At 41.5% G+C, this 23,708-nt stretch overlaps 1 protein-coding gene and 1 pseudogene across 2 annotated transcripts in view; one reads left to right on the top strand and one right to left on the bottom strand.

The window, feature by feature from the left end:
- The window catches only part of LOC309548058 (plasma membrane calcium-transporting ATPase 4-like), a gene marked incomplete at both ends in the record, with an annotated part of 1,291,629 nt that overhangs the window by 90,766 nt on the left and 1,177,155 nt on the right, over positions 1 to 23,708 (top strand). The window contains one exon of the mRNA XM_082248025.1: positions 18,209 to 18,406. Coding sequence (XP_082104151.1) covers positions 18,209 to 18,406 — 198 coding nt within the window. The remainder of the gene's footprint in view (positions 1 to 18,208; positions 18,407 to 23,708) is intronic.
- LOC309545756 lies at positions 21,536 to 23,661 on the bottom strand (annotated as a pseudogene). Its single transcript has one exon. The product of its transcript is annotated as an uncharacterized misc_RNA (transcript).

Raw genomic sequence — 23,708 nt, 5'->3', positions numbered from 1 at the left:
CTAAGGAAAGAAGTCCAAATCCATTCAGTGTAATGTTCCGGTACCTTTGGTACCCTAAATTACTCTTTTCACAAGTGTATGCGCCCCACCATTCTCTTTTGGAAAGGTGCGCATACACCTTTAAGACTGAAGCTGTCATCACTCAGCGCCGGACTAGATGGCTATTTAAATCGCCGGTTCTCACTCACATGTGTTCGTTCAAACACCCTTACCTGGATGCTAACTTGGCTTGAAGCTTTCGTGCTTGCAAGCATACCTCGCTGACGGAACCTCGCTGCGCTGATCCCTGCATCCCGCTTCCGGATCATCCGCTCCTCCTGAACCAACCTTCGGCTGTATTGCTATTAGTGCTAAGTACCCCGCAGGGGAACCCTCTATAAACTTATACTAAGCTTACACTATCTAGCTCTGCATAGTAAAGACTATTTATCACATCTGCATATCTAGATTGCTAGCTCTTAAGACTACTGCTACTTATTCCTGCACTGGGTTGATCTCTCTTGTATGTCCACCTGCTACTCTGTCATCTGCTACCATACATGATTGCTAAACCTACCTGCATCCATCTGCTACTGTCTTACTTTCAAGTGTCTGTCACCTACCACCTCCACTCAACCTGTCTCTTAAATCTTCATCACTGTGTTACTACATACATAAAGTCACTCTAGGAACCAGCTTGTTGAGTGTGTGTATTTACTAGCTGAATTAAGACCTTCCACACATGATGAGTCATTGAGGTTGGGAATGGTATCTCAGCATCTCTCTTACATGACTACTGAAGTGGAATATTTCTGCAGCTGAAAATCCACACCATACATGAAACGCAGGAGCGTTACATTCAGACAATGCTACAGCAGTAGCTTACTTGAATCATCAAGGGGGGACCAGATCAAACCCCCTGTTAAAATTATCTCAGGAGACACTAAGTTGGGCAGAAAAGAGAGTGATTTCTCTCTCTGCAGTACACATAAAAGGGAAGGACAACTGGGAAGCCGACTTCCTCAGTCGTCATTTCATCAAGCAGACAGAATGGGAACTGAATCCCAGAATATTTCAACTGCTAGTCCAAAAGTTTGGTCAACCAGAAGTGGATATGTTTGCCACTTGGCAGAACAAAAAAGTAAGGCGGTTCTTCTCCCTGACACATCAAAAGGGTATGTTGGGCCTGGATGCTCTAGCGCAGCCTTGGCACTTCAGGCTAGTCTATGCATTTCCTCCTCAAAATCTAATTTCGAGAGTTCTACAGAAACTCAGTGGATGGCCACAACTACATCTCATCTTGATCACACCTTGGTGGCCAAAGAGAACGTGGTTCACGACCTTGGTATCCCTATCAGTGACAACCCCTTGGAAACTACCAGAGGTTCCGGATCTGTTACTACAAGGGCCTCTTATTCACCCCAGACCACGTTTTTTTCAGTTAACAGCCTGGGTAGTGAGCACCAAATCCTAAAGGAGAAAGGTTGTTCAGATAGGGTCATTGATACCCTCCTTTTAAGTAGAAAGCCAGTGACTAGGAAAATTTATTCCAAAATCTGGAAAAAATTCTGTACTTGGCAGAGTCAGAAGAAGAATTCCTCTGCCTCAATCCCCATCATCCTTGAATTTTTACAGGATGGGGTAGATAAGGGGGTCGCAGTTAACACCCTTAGAGTACAGGTAGCGGCACTTTGTTTTTTTTAGACAAAAGTCTAGCTAAAGAGCCTTTAAATAAAAGATTTTTGTTAGCTCGGGGAAGAGCATCCCCGCTTAACAGAGCTAATGTTCCAGTATGGGACTTAACGCAAGTACTAGAGACGCTATCTAGTGAAACCTTTGAACCATTGGACAAGGTTAGCCTGAATATTTTGTCAATTAAGTTAACTTTTCTGTTGGCAATTACCACAGCCAGAAGAGTGGGAGATTTACAAAGTTTGTCCATAAAGGAACCCTTTATGTTAATACTCCAAGACAGAGTGATTCTTAGACCAGACCCCTTGTACCTACCCAAGATAGTTTCTTCTTTTCACAGAAATCAAGAGATGGTTCTGCCATCATTTTGTGAAAAACCTAGGTGTGCAAAGGAACGTAAATTCCATTGCCTGGATGTAAAAAGGTGTCTTCTCGCCTATTTGGAAAGAACCAAAGGGTTTAGAAGGTCTAGTCACCTGTTGGTTCTACATTCTGGACCAAGAAGGGGATTGCAAGCATCAAAACCCTCGATCTCTAGGTGGATTAAGCAAGCCATTAGCATGTCATATAAGGTGTCAAGTATCCCCACAACAGCAAATCTAAAGGCACATTCCACAAGGGGCATGGCAACATCCTGGGCCGAAAGAGCCGTAGCATCCTGAGAACAGATCCGCCATGCGGGCACCTGGTCCAGTCAAGATACCTTCCTAAAGCACTATCGTGAGGAAGTACTGTCTCAACAAGACCTTGCCTTTGGCAGAAAGGTTTTACAGGCAGTGGTCCCGCCCTAAGGTAGGCCAGTATGGATTCCTTTATTATCCTCTCATATGTAGGCCGTCCTGGAAGGGTGAAAGGAGAAATACTAGCATACTAGCTCATTATGCCTTTGTCTTGCAGGTTGTTTTTTTCTTCGGGTTTACAACCGCTTTAACTAAAATAACCAAACGTTGGTACAGTAGTGCTAAGGCTTACAGTATACTGACCATGTCAGATGAGAGCAATGGGGAAGCCTCACTGACCGAATCAGGGTCAGTATACAAACCTGATGACAGCAGCGGTTCCCTGACAGATAGCTCCGACGACAGATGGGTCCCTGTTAGACCCAGGTGTACCCGACCCCATTCTGGAGTTGTTGAGATGCAGGAATAGCAGGGTGCTCGTATGGAGCAGAGTGTCGGTACTAGTGCCGCTCATCCTTCTGGTGGCCTGGCAAGCACCAGCGGCCTAGTACACCCTGGACCTAGTACAACCAGCACTGCAGTAACAGTTGGTGACGTGGCGAGTCCCATAAGTGCAGTTGAAGCTGTGGCTAGCACGAGTAGTGGCCCGCAGCCACCGCGTATTCGAAAACAGGCCCGTAGAGCCCGTGGTGCCCTCCCTGATGCGCTGGCATATCCCAATTGGCAACCTACTGATTCTACAGCAAGAAAGGACAGGCGCCACTCAGTGAAGCAGAAGAGGTTTATTGCATAGCAGACATAACAGACTTACATTAAGGCAATGGCTTATCCTTAAAGCAGTAGTATCCTGCTTTTTGACCCTTTTACCTACAGGTAAGCCTATAATAAGGCTTACCTGTAGGTACAAATAATATCTCCTAAACCAGCACAGTTTAGGAGTTATTTACAGTGCATGCAGCCGCTCGCGCGAGCGGCGCATGCGCTCTGAAGGTCCGGGGGGACCTTCAATTAAGTTGCTGGGAGCTTGCCGGAAAAATCACTCCCGCGCGCAATCATCGCGCCGGAGCCGCCAAACCCGGAAGAGACGACGAGGGATCATGGCAGCGCCCGCAGCGATGTCCGGGGGTCCGTGTCGGGGCTTCGTTTTAAGGTAAGTTACACATAATGGGCTAGTATGCGATGCTAGCCCATTACTAGCCCATTACTATACTCAGGAAGAGTTCCGGTGCCATCATTTTTACAAATGCTAAAACATAATAAATAAACATATTCACTTATATAGGATTGCATATATGTAAAAGAATACAAGCATTATATATAATATACAATGAACTGGTTACATTGCACAATTAATACATAGAAAATAGGAAAGGGTTTCATTGTTAAAATGGCACAAATATAATATATGTGCTATAATAAAAACGCACAAGGATGAGAACGCACAAATATACTGCATGGATACCTGATCAAAAAAAATAAATTAAAATTAACAATAAAGAAAAAAATAAATAAACAAATAAATAAATGATAAAGGATAAGGGGGTTAAAAAGGAAAAAAAATAAATTATAATAAAAATAAAAAGGGGAGGGGGGGAGAGGAAAATTATACATATATATTGTAGCAAGGTGCTGGTAAAACCGCTCCAAATGGCTGGGGAAGTGGTTGATGGGATCTATGTTCCTCCACGGTTTCTTAGATTTTTGAATCTAAGGTAAAATCAGCAAAGACATTATGGTAAAGAGTGCTAGTCTTTACACTTTATTAGTAAGGTCTGTTCCAGGGCTGGTTTTACTGGGAATCTGATAGTGCTCTGGGTGGGACAGATTCCCAATTCCATGGACCACAGTTTGTTGGTCTCTGGCTAGGCCTTGATTAAGGCAGCTGGACCTGGATCTCAGAGAGAGTGTGGATGTCTCCATTACAGGAAGCAAATGGGAGCATGGCTGCTTGTCTCTGAAACCTGAGATATTATCGTTTGTTCCAGAAAGGACACTTACCTGAACAAGGACTTTAAAAGGACTACAAACACAGTAAGGCTCAGTTGAGCGGAAGTTTATTTAGTTTGTTTAGCCAGGAGCCAGTTTCCTTTGTTATGAACTTTTGCGAGTGCATTAAACCTGTGACTTTCTAAAGAAACTGTGAGCGTGTCCCTGCCTTGAGTCTGATCCCCTACAATATATATATATATATATATATATATATATATATATATATATATATATATATATATATATATATATACAACTAATACATGGAGATCATGAATAAAAATTGAGAATAGTGGAAAATTATAAGTAAACTTGATGTATATAGAAGCAATGTGAACAATTTCACTAAAGAAGATGAGGGTACCAAAATGGCCAAATACTTATTAAATAAATTTATATAAATGGATAAGCTGAAAATCGACTCACAGGGAATGCAGAACCAACCATAAAACACGGCCCACACCCTACAGAATAGCGTTGACATCTAATTCCTCATTAAATCCCCCAGGTGAGAGGACATCTAAGGCGTATATCCAGTAGGTTTCCCTCTGGCAGAGCCGCTTGAACCTCTCTGCCTCGGGGAAACTCTTTGGGATTGATTCGATCACCCACACACGCAGACCATCAGTGGATTTAGCATGATGATGTAAGAAGTGTCTGGGGACACTATGTATGTCCTTGCCTTCCTGTATATACCGTCTGTTGACCAAAGCGGGCTCGTAATGCACGTATAGTTCTGCCTACTTCTTATTGCATGATTTATTCACAGTGAGTTGTCCACACAGTGTTTTTACTGACTTTTATGACTTTCATATATATCTTGTTTTATATGGTGTCAGTTGATCAGCACAATTTTATATGCACAGTCTAATTTCTCGTGTGTGTATGTATGTATGTATATATATATATATATATATATATATATAATACACATGTGTACGTGTGTGTGTGCATACATATATATATATATATATATAAAATATAATCCAATGTTTTACTTCTCTTATTCATATATCACCACTGTTATTTTTAATTTTTCTCTTTTCTTTCTCTTTTCCGTTGCCCCCCCCTTATTTCCCCCCCCCCAACCCCCTTCCTTTCCCCCCCCCCCCAACCCCCTTCCTTTCCCCTTCCCTTTTTCTTATCTTTTTCTTATCCACCATCTATCATGGAATTTCTAAATGCTGTAGAATCCTGTAAATATAGCATTTTGGATGAGTTATATTCAGCCATACCTGAATCCTTTTTTTTCCCCTATAGATAAATATATACATGTTCATTATCATAGATTGTGCACTTCCTTTCGGAAATTGGAGAGAATCATTGATTCCGCCAATACCCAGTGGTGGGATGGGTTCTTCCGAAAACAATATCTTTCCTCACACATTACCCCTAGGGGTCTTAGGGTAATGAAGGAATGCACACTTCTAGATAACATACATACTAAGGAATGGCATGCGATCTCTGAGTTCTGCACCAACAAATTGATGCAGATCATAATCAAACAGAGGCAGCTGAAATACGAACAAATGGTTCACCAGGTACAGATCTTGACTCAGGAGATTATGGAACTAACCACTGTGTTACCCAAGAGATGGTTACATACTTTAAAACAGAACACTAAGAGGAAGGAGGATTTTCTCATTTGTACCAAACTGGGAAAATTCCGCAGAGATTTGGATGATTATAATCATAACATTGTTTTCTCATGGAACCAAAAATCAGGTACTGCTGCCCATTCATCATCGCCCTCTTCTTTTCCCTCCCTCATGTCTATACAGCCCTTTCCATCCCTGGAAAACATATGTCATATGCACACCAAGAAGGGTGAGACATATAGGACAGGTCCCACCCTTAAGGGACCTCAACATCCACCTAAGAAACGGCCCAGTCCCACCCCACCCAATAGTGAGACTCATTCCGTAGTGAATACTAATTCACAGACACATACACCCTGCAATAACAAAAAGAACAAATATAAGAACAAAAAGAATAAAGATAACAATAGTAATAGAAACATGGATCACCCACCTAATAGTAAGAAAACCAATAAGGAAATGGATAAAAACAAAAGTACATCTGGTCTACCCATACGTGATACACCCAAGCCTAATAATAAAGTACTCTCTTCTAAGAGTAATGACCCGATTTTTAGATTCTAGTACCATTGCACTACCCTGTGTATCGGAAGTAAACTCCAGAGTACATTATGTTGATACTCACTCCACACACAAGAGTTCCACATTACAGTCACCTAGACAGACCACATCTATGTCCACTGACCCTATTATATTATTCAGTCCTTCACTCACCACCACCAATGAAACTGCGGTCTCTTTTTTAGGGCCGAGCCGCCTCTCCAACCGGCCCCGCAAAAGAAAATACGGCGTAGAGGCCACAGAGGAAGGGGAGGCAGATATAAACCCCCAGTTGAGGAAAGCAAGACTTCAACAATAAAAATATACAATTTGTCCTCGTCTGCACTCACAGAGAAGGACATCTCTATACTTAGCTGTGGCCTCACTTTTGCTCCATCGACTAAACCTAACCCCTTCCAGTTATTTAAAGACCTCAATAAGTTTGTAAGGAATCTCACTTTAAAAAGGTATTTTTCTATCCAGTCATCCAAAAATAATAATAAAAATCATCATAACCCGGATACTATGGAAAGTCAGGACAGTTGTCCACTACCTTCCAATAGTGATACAGACATTGCACTTGCCATGTTGGAAGAACTCTATATAGAGGGTTCGGCATCATGGGATTTTGAAGATATGTCTGGAGATGAAGTAGTTACCTTGACCCAACATCTCATGAGTTCTGCTCTCATCAAACATACACACCTCAAACCCAAATCAGTTTTTTACCCCACCCATTCAAAAGGCCCTTGTATAGAAACTTTTTATCGAATTGTTTATTCAGAACTTTTGGAAATGTGTAACAATGCATGTAAAACTAGTAAACATAGCCACAATCTCACCACAGCTGAAAATAAGGCCTTAAAAAACCTTATGTCTTATCCCCATATTATTATTAAGTCTGCGGATAAGGGAGGAAGTATCGTAGTCCAGGATAAGGTAGACTATATTAATGAGGCCAAGAGGCTATTGGCCGATAAAAAAACCTATGTGAAACTCGGGAAGGATCCACTTCCAGAGTTCAGCAGGGAAGCCGCAGCTATTGACCATATAGCACACAAAAATAATATTATCTCTAAATCTGAGATGTCGTTCATTATTAGAGTATTTTCAAACACCTTATTTTTACCATTTTCCTAAAGTGCATAAGTGCATCTCCAATCCTCCTGGCAGACCATCGTGGCTGCCATGGAAAGTGTCACCAGTGGCTTCTCACAATATGTGGACGTATTTTTACAGCCTATAGTATTACAGAACCTACCCTCTTATATTCGAGATGGCATTCATCTACTAGAATTACTTGCCCCCTGCTCTTGGGATCCCTCATACCTTTGGGTATCTTTGGATGTACAGTCTCTGTACACGTCCATACCACACGAAGTAGGTATGAGAGCATTAGAGTTCTATCTGGGTAAGGATCCTTCCCTCAATCCTCGACAGGCTGACTTTATTATGGAGGCCACACTTTTTTGTCTTACTCACTATTATTTCACGTTTAATGATGAATATTATTTACAACTTTTTTAACTAACGGCACAGCTATGGGGGCCAATTTTGCTCCATCGTACGCTAATCTCACGATGGGGCATTGGGAAACTCACTATATCTGGAACAATAATCCCTATACCCCACACATAGTTTTCTTTGGTCGTTACATCGACGACATCCTTATCATTTGGGATTGGGATGCCTCTGTGATTGATGAGTTTGTAACTCATTGTAATAACAATGATATGGGCCTTTGTTTTACTTCTGTGGTGGACAAGGACCATCTAGCCTTTTTGGATTTGGACTTATACCATGAGAACCAGTTAATGTTAGCCAAAAACTACACCAAGCCCACAGCTGGGAATTCCTTATTACACTATAAAAGTTGTCATCATCCACGTTGGCTAAATAACATACCAAAAAGCCAATTCTGCAGATTAAGACATAATTGCATACAACTCTCTGATTATGAAGAACAAGGTAAAGCCCTGAAGAGAAAGTTTGCAGATAAGGGTTACCCCCCCGGACCTTGTTGAACAGTCATATTCTCAGTATATTGCACCAGTACAAACCATGGGCAGGAAGTCTAGGGAGGACGATAACAACTCACAAATGAGATTCACTACACAATTCCATAGCCGCCATCGTCAGATGGAACGAGTGATGTGGAAACACTGGCCCTTATTACTCCACATCTTAAAAACAAAAAAATACCAGTCGCCTTCTCCTTTTTCAATATGACCGGCATGTACCAATGTCGCAAACCATTATGTCTGACATGCCAATTTGTCATACATGGCATAAAGGACTTCACGGTCAAGGGGTCCATGTATGGAATCAATGAGTTCCACACCTGCTCCTCTGACTTCGTGGTCTATTGCCTTAAGTGCCCTTGCGGCCTACATTATGTAGGCAGAACTATATGTGCATTACGAGCCCGCTTTGGTCAACATAGATGGTATATACAGGAAGGCAAGGACATACTTAGTGTCCCCAGACACTTCTTACATCATCATGCTAAATCCACTGATGGTCTGCATGTGTGGGTGATCGAATCGATCCCAAAGAGTTTCCCAGAGGCAGAGAGGTTCAAGCGGCTCTGCCAGAGGGAAACCTACTGGATATACGCCTTAGATGTCCTCTCACCTGGGGGACTTAATGAGGAATTAGATGTCAACACTATTCTGTAGGGCGTGGGCCGTGTTTTATGGTTGGTTCTGCATTCCCTGTGAGTCGATTTTCAGCTTATCCATTTATATAAATTTATTTAATTATTTAAGTATTTGGCCATTTTGACACCCTCATCCTTCTTTAGTGAAATTGTTCACATTGCTTCTATATACATCAAGTTTACTGATAATTTTCCACTATTCTTAATTTTTATTCCTGATCTCCATGTATTAGTTGTGTATGTGTGTGTATGTATATGTGTATGTATGTGTATATATATATATATATATATATATATATATATAATGTGTGTGTGTGTGTGTGTGTGTAAAATGTTCCTCTCCCCCCTCCCCTTTTTTATTTTTATTATTATAATTTTTTTTTCCTTTTTAACCCCCTTATCCTTTATCATTTATTTATTTTTTTTATTTATTTTTTTTATTGTTAATTTTAATTTAATTTTTTTTGATCAGGTATCCATGCAGTATATTTGTGCGTTCTCATCCTTGTGCGTTTTTATTATAACACATATATTATATTTATGCGATTTTTAACAATGAAACCCTTTCCTATTTTCTATGTATTAATTGTGCAATGTAACCAGTTCATTGTATATTATATATAATGATTGTATTCTTTTAAATATATGCAATCCTATATAAGTGAATATGTTTATTATGTTTTAGCATTTGTAAAAATTATGGCACCGGAACTCTTCCTGAGTATAGAGTGTCCTGCCCCTCCACTGTGATTATCACAGCCAGCCCATATATGACCGCATCCTGCGGGTCTTTTTCATTGTCTGAGGAAGGAGCTTTTGTGCGCATGCTCCGAAACGCGTTACAACATCACCAGTGGACGAGCGGCTTACCGCCGTCCTTGGCCCGATCCGGCTCCCCCATTGGACTTCCCTGAGGTTTTGTCATCTCCCGGCTGCTGGCTCGGCCGGAGGGTGGAAGCACCAAGCCACTAAAGGGACTCAGGAGCCTTAAGGATAAGCCATTGCCCTAATGTAAGTCCGTTATGTATGCTATGCAATAAACCTCTTCTGCTTCACTGAGTGGCGCCTGTCCTTTCTTTCTCTATGTGCCAGCGGGATTTCGGCTTCTGCCTGTCTACAGCGCTGCCCTCCGTGACAGCATTGGAAGTTTGCACTACCTGGAAGTCCCCTCTTTTCCATTCTTGTTTAGGTGCGGACCCTACCCTGATTGGCACAAGCGCCCAACACATCCTTCTCTGTCACTGATTCTACAGCGCCAGTACTTCCCCCATTCACTGCCCAACCTGGAATCCTTGTGGAGACAGCTGGTTTTATGCCCCTGAATTTTTTTGAGCTGTTCTTCACAAAAGATCTTTACGGATCTATTGTGGATCAATCAAATTTATATGCACAACAATTTATCGCCGCCAACCCAAATTCGCCTCTTGCCAGACCATTCGGCTGGAAACCTATAACTGTTACCGATTTTAAAATCTTTCTGGGCCTTTCCCTCAACATGGGCATAACCAAAGAGAGTGAATTGCGGCTATATTGGTCCACTAGCCCACTTCACAATGAAATCTGTCGTCCTCAGGGAGACCCTGAATATGATCGTCTCCACAAAATTCGGCCCCTCATAGACCACTTCAATCAGCGGTTTGCAGCGGTTTGTTTACGCCCGAACAAGTTGTCTGTGTTGACGAGTCCCTGATTAAGTTTACTGGCCGCCTTGCTATGAAACAGTACCTCCCCAGCAAGCGTGCCAATTACAGGGTCAAACTGTACAAGGCACGAGGCAGCATAACCATCTGATCCCCACAATAATTTTTAATACACATTACTGGTTCGGTATTTGTGTTGCTATCCATAGCGCGGGTGCACCCCAATCTTTAATTTACCAAACTGTACAAGCTCTGTGACAGGGCCACAGACTATACAGTTAGTTTCCGGGTCTATGAGGGAAAAGATAGCACTGTGGAGCCCCCCCAACTGCCCAGACTACATAGGGAGCAGCGGCAAGATAGTTTGGGACTTGGTGTCACCCTTATCCGGAAAGGGGTACCATTTGTACGTTGCAACTTCTACACAAGCATGCCACTATTTAGTCACCTTCTTGAATTACAAATTGGCGCATGTGGCACCGTACGACCTAATTGCCGGGGCTTCCCCCAACGGCTTGTAAATTCCCGTCTTAGTCAGGGGGCGAGAGCCTTCTTGAAAACGGACAAACTGCTTACAGTGAAGTGAAGGGATACACGGGATGTTTTCGTTCTGTCCTCCCTTCACGCATACACAACGATCCATATTCCTACGGCAACTGGTGTTATGGAGAAACCCCTCTGTGCAGGGCTGCTTTTAGAAATCGCGGGGCCCCGTACAGACTACCTGGCAGGGCCCCCCCAAGAAAATATTAAAGATATATTTAACTAAAATTACAACAAAATCACTATTAGCAGACACAAATATAACATAGCTCGCATAATTCCTGCTAAATCTAAAAAAAAAAAAAAAACGATGTTAAACAAAAAAGAAGATGAGATGAGAAAAATATACAGGCTGGGCAGTTGGAGCTCAGTGATCAGAGAGACAGAGAGAGAGAGAGAAACAAAGTTACAATTTACAAATAAACTCCTGAGCAGAGATAAGTGCTGGGGGGGGGGGGCACACAAGGGAGGGGGATTAGTGAGGGAGGACTGTCTCTTTCTCAACAGATAAAAGCTGATAGCAGGGAGAGGGACAGATCAGATTCACGTGCTGGAGGAAGATTTCTGTATTTGTTGTCCATTACTAATCCCCCTCTCTGTGTGGGCCCCCCTGTGTGCTGGGGCCCCCTACAAGAGGGCTGGTGGTCCCCCCCTATCAGCGGCCCTGCCTCTGTGTCCATGACTACAACCTTAACCACTTGCCTACTGTGCACTTAAACACCCTTCCCATCCAGGCCAATTTTCAGCTTTCAGTGCTGTCGCACTTTGACTGACAATTGCGCGGTCATGCTACACTGTACCCATATGAAATTTTTATCATTTTTTTCACACAAATAGAGCTTTCTTTTGGTGGTATTTAATCATCTCTGGGTTTTTTATTTTTTACAAAAAAAAAAATAAAGACAGAAAATTTTGAAAAAAAAAAAGTTTTTCTTATTTTCTGCGAGTAAATTTTGAAAATAAATTTTTCTCCTTCACTGATGTGCGCTGATGAGGCGGCACTGATGGGCACTGATAGGCTGCACTTATGGGCACTGATGAGGTGGCACTTATGGGCACTGATGAGGTGGCACTTATGGGCACTGATGAGGTGGCACTTATGGGCACTGATGAGGAGGTACTAATATGCCGCACTGATGAGCACTGATAGGCGGCATTGATAGGCGGCACTGATAGGTGGCACTGATGAGCACTGATAGGCGGCACTGCTGGGCACTGAGGGGTGGCACTTAGAGGTGGCACTGCTGGGCACTGAGGCGGCACTGATGGGCACTGATAGGCGGCACTGATGGGCACTGGCGGATGGCACTGATGGACACTGACGGGTGGCACTGATGAGCACTGATGGGCGGCACTGATGAGCACTGATGGGCAGCACCATCAGTGCCCACACTCAGTGCCCATAGTGCTGCCAGTCAGTGCTCATCAGTGCCTAGATGAGCAGGCACTGATGGGCACTGACTGGCAGTACTATGGGCACTGATTGTGGGCATTGATGGGGGGCACTGAGGCGGGCACTGTGGGCACTGATGGGGGGGCAATGTGTGTATGTTTTTTTACCTTTAGTAATCAGGGCACTGGTGATCAGTGCCCTGATTACACTGCTGTGTGTCCCCGGCGGCTGACGGCTCTCCCTCCTTCCTCACACTGCAGGCTCTGTGTGAGGAAGGAGCGCCGGCGATGAGAGATGATCTCATATGTTTACATATGAGATCATCTCTCATTGGACGGCTTGATCACGTGGTAAATGGCCGCTGTGATTGGCCATTCACCAAGATCTGTGATCGGCCGTGTATAAGGGACATGGCCGACACAGATTCTCCCCGATGCGCGCTCGCGGAGCGCGCGGGGAGAGTCTTTCTGGGAGGCCGTTTAAAAACGGCCTCCCGAAAATTCAAGTCCGTGCTGCAGCCGTATATAGGCTGTAGCGCAGATGTCAGGTAGTTAATATGGGAGAGGTGGACCTTAACGACCAGCTTTTGGCTCCGTATTTAGTTGCCCGTAAAGCCAGACGCTGGTACAAAAAAGTGTCGGTTTATTTATTACAATTGGCTATGCTGAACGCCTTTGTCCTATACAGGGCGTCAGGACGAACTGGAAGCAATCATCGAAGCCTACCTGTACCCAGGAGGTATGCCTGCCCAACTTCCCCTTCCAGATGCAGTGAGCCGGCTGCATGAGAGACATTTTCCACATGTCCTCCCGCTTACCCCTACCCAAAGACACCCCCCAAAGAAGATGTCATGTCTGTAGCAGGCACGGATGTAGGCGTGACACCCCCTATTATTGTCCCTGATGTCCTGACCAACCTGGTCTCTGCATTGGGGAATGTTTTGAGCGCTACCATACACTAGTAGAGTATTAGTGTAGGGTACAGCACGACATAGTGTAGGGCACACAAACACAGGGTCTCAAAAGTTGTTCGATGGCTATCGACATTTTGAGAGACCCAAGCTGGAAAATCTCAGTTAAAAAAAAAAAAAGTGTTACAAAAAAAAAGTTAAAAATCCAAAAACAGTTGTCGCGTCAGTCATTTTTTATGTTCTTCTACTTTCCTACTGTACTTTTACTGTACTTTGTTTTTCATTCTTTTGTTAACCTGTTTCTCTTGCAGGTACCGTTGGCTGCGTCATTGATTTTATATATTCTGACACAAACAGTGTTTGCGCATAGCATATATGGATACCTCTGATGGCAGCAGCTGTGGTAGGCTGATTTCACCACTGCAGTTAAAATACCTTTAGGTATACGTGGAATATTGTAATTTATACCCACCATTAAAATCAGTGGGTGGCTGTTTGGGTTAATGGTGTGTAAGACTACACAATATTCCTGTAGTGATTTCACAGGCTGCATGAAAAAAAAGGACCTGGTGCTGGTACGTTGCTGGACTTTGAGTGGTTATACCAGGATGATGCCTGCAGATTTAGGCATCACCTTGGTATCGTTTTTACAGCCAGCAGTCGGCTTACATGTAAAAGCAATCCTAGCGGATAATTGGCCGCTAGACTGCTTTTACATGCAGTGGGAGGGGACTCCCTCCCCCCCCCTTACTGCCGCCTTCCGTGGTTTTTCTCGGGCTCTCCTGCCCCACCGGTTAACCCGAGAGTGCAGCCGGTGGTCCAATTATCTAACCATAGAGCTGATTGGAGATGAGAATGGCTCCAATCATCTCTATGGCCTAAGATACCAGAAGCTACGAGCATTTTATGACTTCTGTTTCGTCAGAAATAAACAGCGCCATTGGGAAATTGGGAAAGTATTTTATCACACCAATTTTGGTGTGGTCAGATGCGTTAAGGTCAGAGGAGAGATCTAGAGTCTAAAAGACCCCAATTAAAGAGTACCTTTAACTACAGATTGCTATCATAGGGGATATTTAAATTCACTGTGATAACAATAAAAATGATAAAAATGAAAGGATAGGTGTCAAAATAACATAAAAAAGCAAAAGAAATAAATAATAAAAAAAAAAAGATCAAGCCCCCTCCTGTCCCCCCGTGCTTGCGTGCAAAGGCGCACGCAAGCGTTGGTCTAGTGTCATATGTAAACCGCAATTGCAGCATGCATGTGAGGAATCGCCGCGAACGCCAGGTCGAGTGCAGTAATTCTTGCAATAGACCTCCTCTGTAAGTCTAAAGTGGTAACCTGTAAAGACTTTTAAAGGCTTTTAAAAATGTACGTAGTTTGTTGCCGCTGCACAGGCGTGCACAATTTTTAAAGCATGTCATGTTTGTTATCTATGTACTCGGCATAATATCATCTTTTAAATTTTACCAAACAATTTGGAATTATATAGTGTATTTGTGCAATTTTTTTTTTTTTTCGCAGAAATTGCGTTTGGAAAATCTGTGCGCAAATACTGTGTGACAAAAAAATTTGCAACATACACCATTTTGTTCTATAGGGCCTCTGCTTTAAATAAATATATAATGTTTGGGGGCTCATAGTAATATTCTAGTAAAAAAAAAAATATTTTTTCATGTAAACAAAAAGTCACAGAAAAGGCTTGGTTTTCAAGTGGTTAGAAGAGTGGGCGATGTGTGGCTAAGATTGAGCATAAAATGCCGGTACAGTTCAAACACCCCCCAAATGACCCCTTTTTGAAAAGTAGACACCCAAAGCTATTTGCTGAGAGGCATATTGAGTCCATGGAGTATTTTATATTTTGCCCTAAGTTTCGGGAAGATGACAATTTGTTTTGTTTTTTTTTTGTTTTTTTTTACAGAAAGTTGTCACTAAATGATATATTGCTTACGCATGCCATGGGTATATGTGAAATGACACCCCAAAATACATTCTGTTGCTTCTCCTGAGTACAGGGATACCACATGTTTGAGACTTTTTGGGAGCCTAGCTGTGTACGGGACCCCGAAATCCAATCCCCATCTTCAGGTTTTCTAATGGCGTAAATTGCTTATTTTACCTCTGCACTACTTGTCAGTTTCAGAGGCCCTGAAATTTCAAGATAGCTCAAAACCCCCCAAAATGACCCCATTTTGCAAAGTAGACACTCTAATCTATTTGCTGAGAGGCATGGTGAGTCCATGGAATAGTTTATATTTTGCCACAAGTTTCGGGAAAATTATTTTTTTTTTTTTTTACACAAAGTTGTCAGTAAATGATATAATGCTCACACGTGCCATGGGTATACGGGAAATGACACCCCAAAATACATTCTGCTGCTTCTCCTGAACACTGGGATACCCCATGTGTGAGACTTTTTGGCAGTCTAGCCACGTACAGGACCCGAAACCAATCCGCACCTTCTGGCTTTCTAAGGGCGTAAATTGTTGATCTCACTCCTTACTACCTATTACACTTTTGAAGGCCATGAAATGCCAAGATGGCACAACCCCCCCCCCCCCCCAAATGACCCCATTTTGCAAAGTAGACACTCCAAATCTATTTGCTGAGAGGCATGGTGAGTATTTTGCAGCTCTCATATTTTTTGGAAAATGAAGACAAAACAGGAAAATTTTCAAAACTTTGTGACAAAAATGAGATTCACCATTCACACTCACCATGCCTCTCTGCAAATAGCTTAGGGTGTCTACTTTCCGAAAAGGGGTTATTTGGGGGTGGGGGGTTGTGCTGACTTGGCATTTCATGGCCTCCGAAAATGTGATCGGTAGTCAGGAGTGAAATCAACAATATTGCTCATGCCATGGGTACAGTATATGTGGAATGACACCCCAAAATACATTCTACAGCTTCCCCTGAGTACAGTGATACAACATGTGTGAGACTTTTTGGGAGCCTAGCTGTGTACAGTACCCCGAAAACCAATCAACACTCTCAGGTTTTCTAATGGCGTAAATTGTGCATTTCACCTCTGCGCTATCTGTCACAGTTTCGGAGCCCCTAAAATTCCAAGATAGCACAACCCCCCCCCCCAAATGACCCCATTTTGGAAAGTAGACACCCCAAGCTATTTGCTGAGAGGCATGGTCAATCCATGGAATATTTTATATTTTGCCACAAGTTCCGGGAAATATACATACATTTTTTTTTTTTTTTACACAAAGTTGTCACTAAATGATATATTGCTCACACATGCCATGGGTATATGTGAAATGACACCCCAAAATACATTTTGCTGCTTCTCCTGAATACAGGGATACCCCATGTGTGAGACTTTTTTGCAGTCTAGCCAAGTACAGGACCCCGAAACCAATCCCCACTTTCAGGCTTTCCAAGGGCGTAATTATCTTTTAGTGACAACTTTGTGTTAAAAAAAAATAAAATAAAAAATTGTAATTTTCCCAAAACTTGTGGCAAAATTTAAAATATTCCATGGACTCACCATGCCTCTCAGCAAACAGCTTGGGGTATCTACTTTCCAAAATGGGGTAATTTGGGGGGGGGGGTTTGTGGTATTTTGACATTTCAGGGCCTCCTAAACTGTTATAGGTAGTGAGAAAATGCAATGAAAAATGTACGCCCTTTGAAATTCTGATGGTGGGGATTGGTTTTCGGGGTCCCGTACACAGCTAGGCTCCCAAAAAGTCTCACATATGTGGTATTCCTGTACTCAGGAAAAGCAGCAGAATATATTTTGGGGTGTAATTACACATATACCCATGGCATGTGTGAGCAATATATCATTTCAATGACAACTTTGTGTAAAAAAAAAAAAAAAAAAATTATTTTTTTTGTCATTTTTCAAACACCTGTGACAAAAAAATGAAATATTCAATGAGCTCAACATGCCTCTCAGAATCAGAACATTCCTTAAGATGTCTACTTTCGAAAAAGTGGTAATTTGGCTGGGGGGGGGGGGGGGTTGTACTGCCCTGCCGCTTTAACACTTCATGAAATGAGATAGGCATTCAGAAATTAAAGCTGCGTAAATTTCAGTATTAACACCATCGTTTGTAGACGCTATAACTTTTGCCCAAACCAATAAAAATACGCTCATTGAGATTTTTTTTATCAAAGACATGTAGTTAAATGCATTTTGGCCAAAATATATGACATAAATTGAGTATATTGGATATTTTTTAAAAGACAAAGTTGAAAATGTCATTTTTTTCTCAACATTTTTGCTCTTTTTTTATTAATATTGCAAAAAATAAAAAGCCCAGAAGTGATCAAATACCACCAAAAGAAAGCTCTGTTTATGGGAAAAAAAGGACGTAAATTTTGTTTAGGTACAGCATTGCATGACCACGCAATTGTCAGTTAAAGTCACAAAGTGCCAAGTTGAAAAAAGTGTTCTGGTCAGGAAGGGGGTAAAATTTTCTGGGGCTGAAGTGGTTAATATAACACACATACTTTAATAATGTAATAATAGTTATCATAATACAAATAATATAAAAATATAAAATGTTTTATAATTTTTAATGGTCATATTATAATAGGAAATCTATGCATATTTTTTCTTAGGTTTGTCAGAGAATCTTACTGACTTGGAGAAGAGAAGACAGGAGTTTGGAAAAAACTTCATCCCTCCAAAAAAAGCCAAAACTTTTTTACAGCTGGTTTGGGAAGCCCTACAAGATGTCACCTTAATAATTCTTGAAATCGCAGCCCTAATATCCCTTGGTTTGTCTTTCTATCATCCTCCTGGGGGAGGCAATGAAGGTACATGATTTGTTTTGACTTTCTCTAGCAGGTCATATGAAATTATAGAGTAGTCATACACGCTGACACACATTTATGAGGATTGTAAACTAGTTTGGCCAGAATTGTATCACATCAATGCACACTTTTTGCCATAATCCTGCATGTATTAAGTTCTTTATATTATTATTGTCTTAGTGAAGTTTTCAACTATTGTTGCATAAACTATCACAATATCTTCTTAACTTTCCTCTTTCTTACAACAGCTAATTCATCAAAATTTGTACAGTCAACGCATATTTTGAAACTACTTGAGTCCCAGGTGCTGGTTTAGCAGCAGTATGTCCCAGCACCATTTTAAAAGTGGATCTACTGGGTGATGGTGACAGCGATGGTCCAGCACTAAGCCAATAAGTTCTTGACTTTTCTACAAAGTGCTTTATAATAGTAATATCTAGAACTTTAGTGCTCATCTGTGAGCCTGGCAGCTATTTTTAGATACCGCCAAGCTAATTCAGTTTTGCAATAGATTTCCTGCTTTCTGCTAACATTAAAAAATAGAACACTCTCTTAAAAGTGATCTAATGCTTCAGGGGTGCATGGATGGACTAGATCAGGTCTTCCATGACCTGATCCAGACATCGAAAATACATTTTAATTTAAAAAAGTTTTTTTTTTTTTTTCTGTATTAATTAATTTACCCCAGGGTAAAGCATTTATTTTTGCATTTATTGAATGAGCGTCAAACACTTAACTGTGCACACATTTTAGAATTCAGAAATCTTAAAAAAAAAAAAATTTTGTCAAGCTAATTTGTGCCTACATAAATCCAGTTAATTTTATCTTAAAGTGCTTCTAAAGACATAAGGGTTTTTACCTTTAATGTATTGTCTGCATTAAAGTAAAATGCCTTCCATGATCAGCTTCTCCCTCCCCCTCGCTCATTAAATACTTACCTGGCTCCTCTTTCAATCCAGCGCTATCTCGACTTCAGCAGCGCTGCTCTCTCTGCCTGTATTCACAGAACACAGAGGCAGCAGCGAAAGCCCTTTACTTATGCTGCTGTCAATCAAATCTTGTGAGGGGAGGGGACTTGGAGGGCAAACTTACTATGGGAGCATGCAGGGAAGAGTAATATATTGTGCTGACGGGGGGGGGGAACCCTGAAATAACAGGCAAGGGGCCTTTCTGTGCAATACCATTGCACAGAGCAGGCAAGTATACCATGTTTATTGTATTAACTTAATATGCCTTTACAACTGCTTTGTAACATTACAATAAAGATTTATGAAAATTTTCTTTCTTGTACATTTGTTCAAATGCAATATGGGTTACGCTGACATCTGCAAATGAATTGAACACTAGGCACACAAAACAGGAGGGCAGCCCTTACGGCTATAACTGTCCTCATAACTAGCCTGCCCACTTTGTCCTAGTCTCTTTAGTTGTCATTCCCAGTTCTCCCAATTCAGGACTTCCAATGTGGAATTCCCGTCTTCAGCCAACAGCTACTGGTAAGATTCAGCCTGAATATACAAATTCTTGATGTCTTTTCAAGTCAGCCCCAGAAGACTCTAAAGTCAGCACATTTTATTTCCAATTTACCTGAAATAATGATGTTCCAGTGACTGTATATATCTCATAAGCACAGGGTTTTGCTTCATGTGTCAAACTAGTTGTACCCTGTCTGTGGTTTTACTGCAGGGGCTTGTCCAGGTCCCTGCAATTTTCATCTCCCTGCACAGCTCCCTTTCCTGTGGGTAGTGTGGTACTTGGTGTCACTGGGGCTGGTAGCTGGCCAGTTACATTCTGGGTACTATTTTCCAGGCAGCTACACCTTCACCTTCACTAGAGAACCTTTTTCCAGGCTTTGGGTAACAAGTTGTCACAGGAAAGGGTGGAGGGTTGTGCACAGGTGCATTCAGTTTTTCTCCTTCCTGTATGGACTTTGAGCTCAATTCTGCTCCTGTGCAGTATGACCAGCACCCTTGACTTTGCCTCATTGGGACAAATGTGAAGGATTCTCATCCATGGTGGTTGCAATCCTCTACCTGCAGCAATGATTGTTCTGCAGCTTGACTGCCCTGCTACTTCCTAAGGTTATTTGTTTGGTTCTCCACCGACTCTGGGCTCTATGCCTTGCCCTATAAGCAAAAATATGTGACATCTAGTTTAGTTTATTTTTTTTTTGCATTGACAATATCTAATGCAAAAAAGAAGGCTGTACGTCATGCAGACAGATTGGCCACCATGCACGGCTGCACCCAATTTTTCACTTTCCAGTTTTAGTAAATCAACCCCTGTATGTTCAGCTAAAGTGTTTCCCCACAATACCTTGTGTAGTGATATAATCAGAGTAGTGGTAGTATTAATTAATTATTAATTATTTCTATAATGCGAGTTATTCTTGCAACGACCCAGTTCTTCCAGAGAGATGCATTTATTGAGACTTCAGCAAAGTCAACAGAGGTACATACAAGATGGATGACAGGACATTTCTTTCATCTTCAGAGAACCCAGCTTCTCCTGTCATAACTTAGCCAAAACAACCCATTTGTAATATATACCTTATCTGCCTCATTGAGGACCAGTATAAGCAATTTGATTGGCCAGGTTTATTAGGCCTTTGATCTGCTTTTGTCTTTCTGGGTGAATAATGCCCCCCTCTGACTATGGACAACTACAGTCATAAGGCCCTTCAGGAAATGTCCTAATTTGCATTCTCTGACTACTAAATAGGTTGGCTCTCAAACGCTGAGGTGATCTTTCAGGAAGTTTCCCATTTTGCATTCTTTGACCACTAATTAGGTTGGCTCTCAAAGGCTGAGGTGGCCTTTTATTAAAATTAACTTAGCACGGGGTCATTACCTGCCCCTTTGATATGTAAAGGTCAATCTGGTTTGGTCAGTCTCTGTTCTGGTCAACAAGTCACCTTTTGAAATGCCTAATTAGATGAATATCTATTTCTAACCTTACTTTTTGATGTGTTAAATGGACTTGTCACTGGCCTGTCCTATGTGCCTGAGTGTATGTATATATATATATATATAATATAAAAAACATACATATATATATATATATAAAATCTACTACATATATCCCCACTTGGATCGGTTCGAATTAGAATCGATTCATAACCAGTCAAACTGCTCAGACATCCCTGGCTCTTCAGATTGATGCTAACTCTAGGTCTTCCTTATTTTTCTGGATTGTTCTTAGTTGTCTTCTACCAAAACAATATAAACCAAACAAAAAACATATTAATATAAATTGAATAATCACAAAAATCATTGAAAGAGTTCTCAATAGTGGATGAGAAAAAGTGTTATTGGGTATGCTCCACCAAGGCTCCTGAAATTCTTTAGCAATTTTACTAGAATTGATGAGGTTTTTCCTTAACCAGTTCTTGTAGCTCTATAATTTTCCTACTATCCCTGTTTAATAATGTATCCAATTCAACTGTAAGTGGTGGTATTTTCTTGAATATTGGAGAAATCATAGAGTCCCAATTGCCAAGATCGGTTTGCTCAATGTCCATAGATACTTGATTCATCTGGATATTGGCTCGAATGTCTTCCTCTCCAATCGTCAATAGTCCATCTGTGAGGTTCACACACCAGCCTGTGATAGGTGCCTGGCACTGAACTTGTCTCTGCCACGTGAACAAGGGTATCCCCAATGCACAGACCTTCTCCATGAATTATCCTCTTCCAGGCCGGTTCATATTTTTGGAATTGAACCAGGCAGTTCCCAGAGTGTGTAGCAGCACAGCCATCTATGTACTCCAGCCGCTCGAAAGAACAGGAACAAAGCCAGGCCTGGCCACGTCTGGTAAAGCAGTTGGGGTCCATGGTTTTCCACACTCGATTGTCCTTGACTACAAGTCTGCTCTGTGGTAGAAGTTGTTTCAGTATATTAGTACCATTCCTCACCTCCACCTCACCAAGAACAATCATCTTATATACAGGTAATGGTGTTGTTGCCCATGAAGGGATGTCTACGGTCAGCGGTATTTCCTGCTTTCCGATACGATCTTTATTGCAAAGAGTATCCAGACTCCTTACTTTAGCAAGGGCAAAGTTCTTACAAGTAACTCCACTGTCTTTGATAAGACTGAATAATAACGTTGAGTTCATTATTCTTGGCCACCATTCTCCTTGTTTGATTTCTTGAAGCCCTAGGCTCAGGTGTTCACTCAGTAGATTTCCTATAATACCACATACCATAGACTTGGATACATTATTGGTTTGAAGTGTTTTATTCAGTGCACTCACCGACATTTAAATGTTATGCAAATCTGCAGCAATGGTGTGAATGTTCTGAATATCTATTTTCATTTCAGATAGAGTGTTTAAATCCACTCTCCCCCCTTTAAGCAGAATCTGCTGTAATCCACCCACAACATTTTGTTCTTTTATATTTAGACTTTCTTTATCAATCCTATTCCAAATTGAACTACCCAAACTGAGTCCTGATATTATATCAGTACCCAGATCCCTCTTTGAAACTTTCTTAAAATTGAGCCCTTGTGTAGCATTCCAAAATAGGTTTAGGTGTGTTTGAAAGACCGTTTTAAACCATAATCTCATTGATTCTGGGCAACTCTCTGGAATGTTAAATAATGTAAAATTCAACAATAATGGTAATGATACATATGAAATATCGCTATATACAAAAGTTTGAGTCCACTCAATAAAAAGTCCATGTTCTGGCCACTGTAAAATTGTAGGACAGTCTCTTGAATTAGTGACCAATATATTTAGGATTTTTGTATAGACTCCGTCTTTTATATCATGAAGGCTACAGGATATAATACCCTCCTTAAATATTGTGAAATTCCTTTCTAAAGTCATTTGCATTTATGGTCCATTCTTTGTCTCCAATAAGATTATATTTGTACTCCTGTGACGATCACTTCCTTCTGGGTAAGTCCAAACAGCATATTCCATAAGGTAATCAGACTTTGGCATAATGATCTCACATTTGACGACTATCCACCCCCCAACCATGCCCTTTACAGTATCCCCATCTATCTGGATGCCTTCTGAATTCTCTAAAACTGTAAGTTCTGTAGTATGATCCAACAAACTTCTTTTAATTAGGTCAGATTTCCCCACTGGCAAGCATTTGAATCCCTTAACTTGACACTTTTCCACTCTGATGTTTATGATGCAAATTAGTATAGTGATTGATGCTGTTATCAACACATATGTTAATAGGGAAGGCTTGTCCAGGGGGGCAGTCTTCATTTTGGTTTGGTCGTCTGGCATTTCCATGACTCCTGGGACCTGAAAGACAATCTTAGGGAAAAATTAGACCATGC

Source organism: Pelophylax lessonae, assembly GCF_965119305.1.
Source record: "Pelophylax lessonae genome assembly, chromosome: 2".
In the NCBI taxonomy this organism is placed as follows: domain Eukaryota; kingdom Metazoa; phylum Chordata; class Amphibia; order Anura; family Ranidae; genus Pelophylax; species Pelophylax lessonae.
Note: the sequence above shows the minus strand (reverse complement) of the source record. Positions and strands in the feature narration are given on the sequence as shown.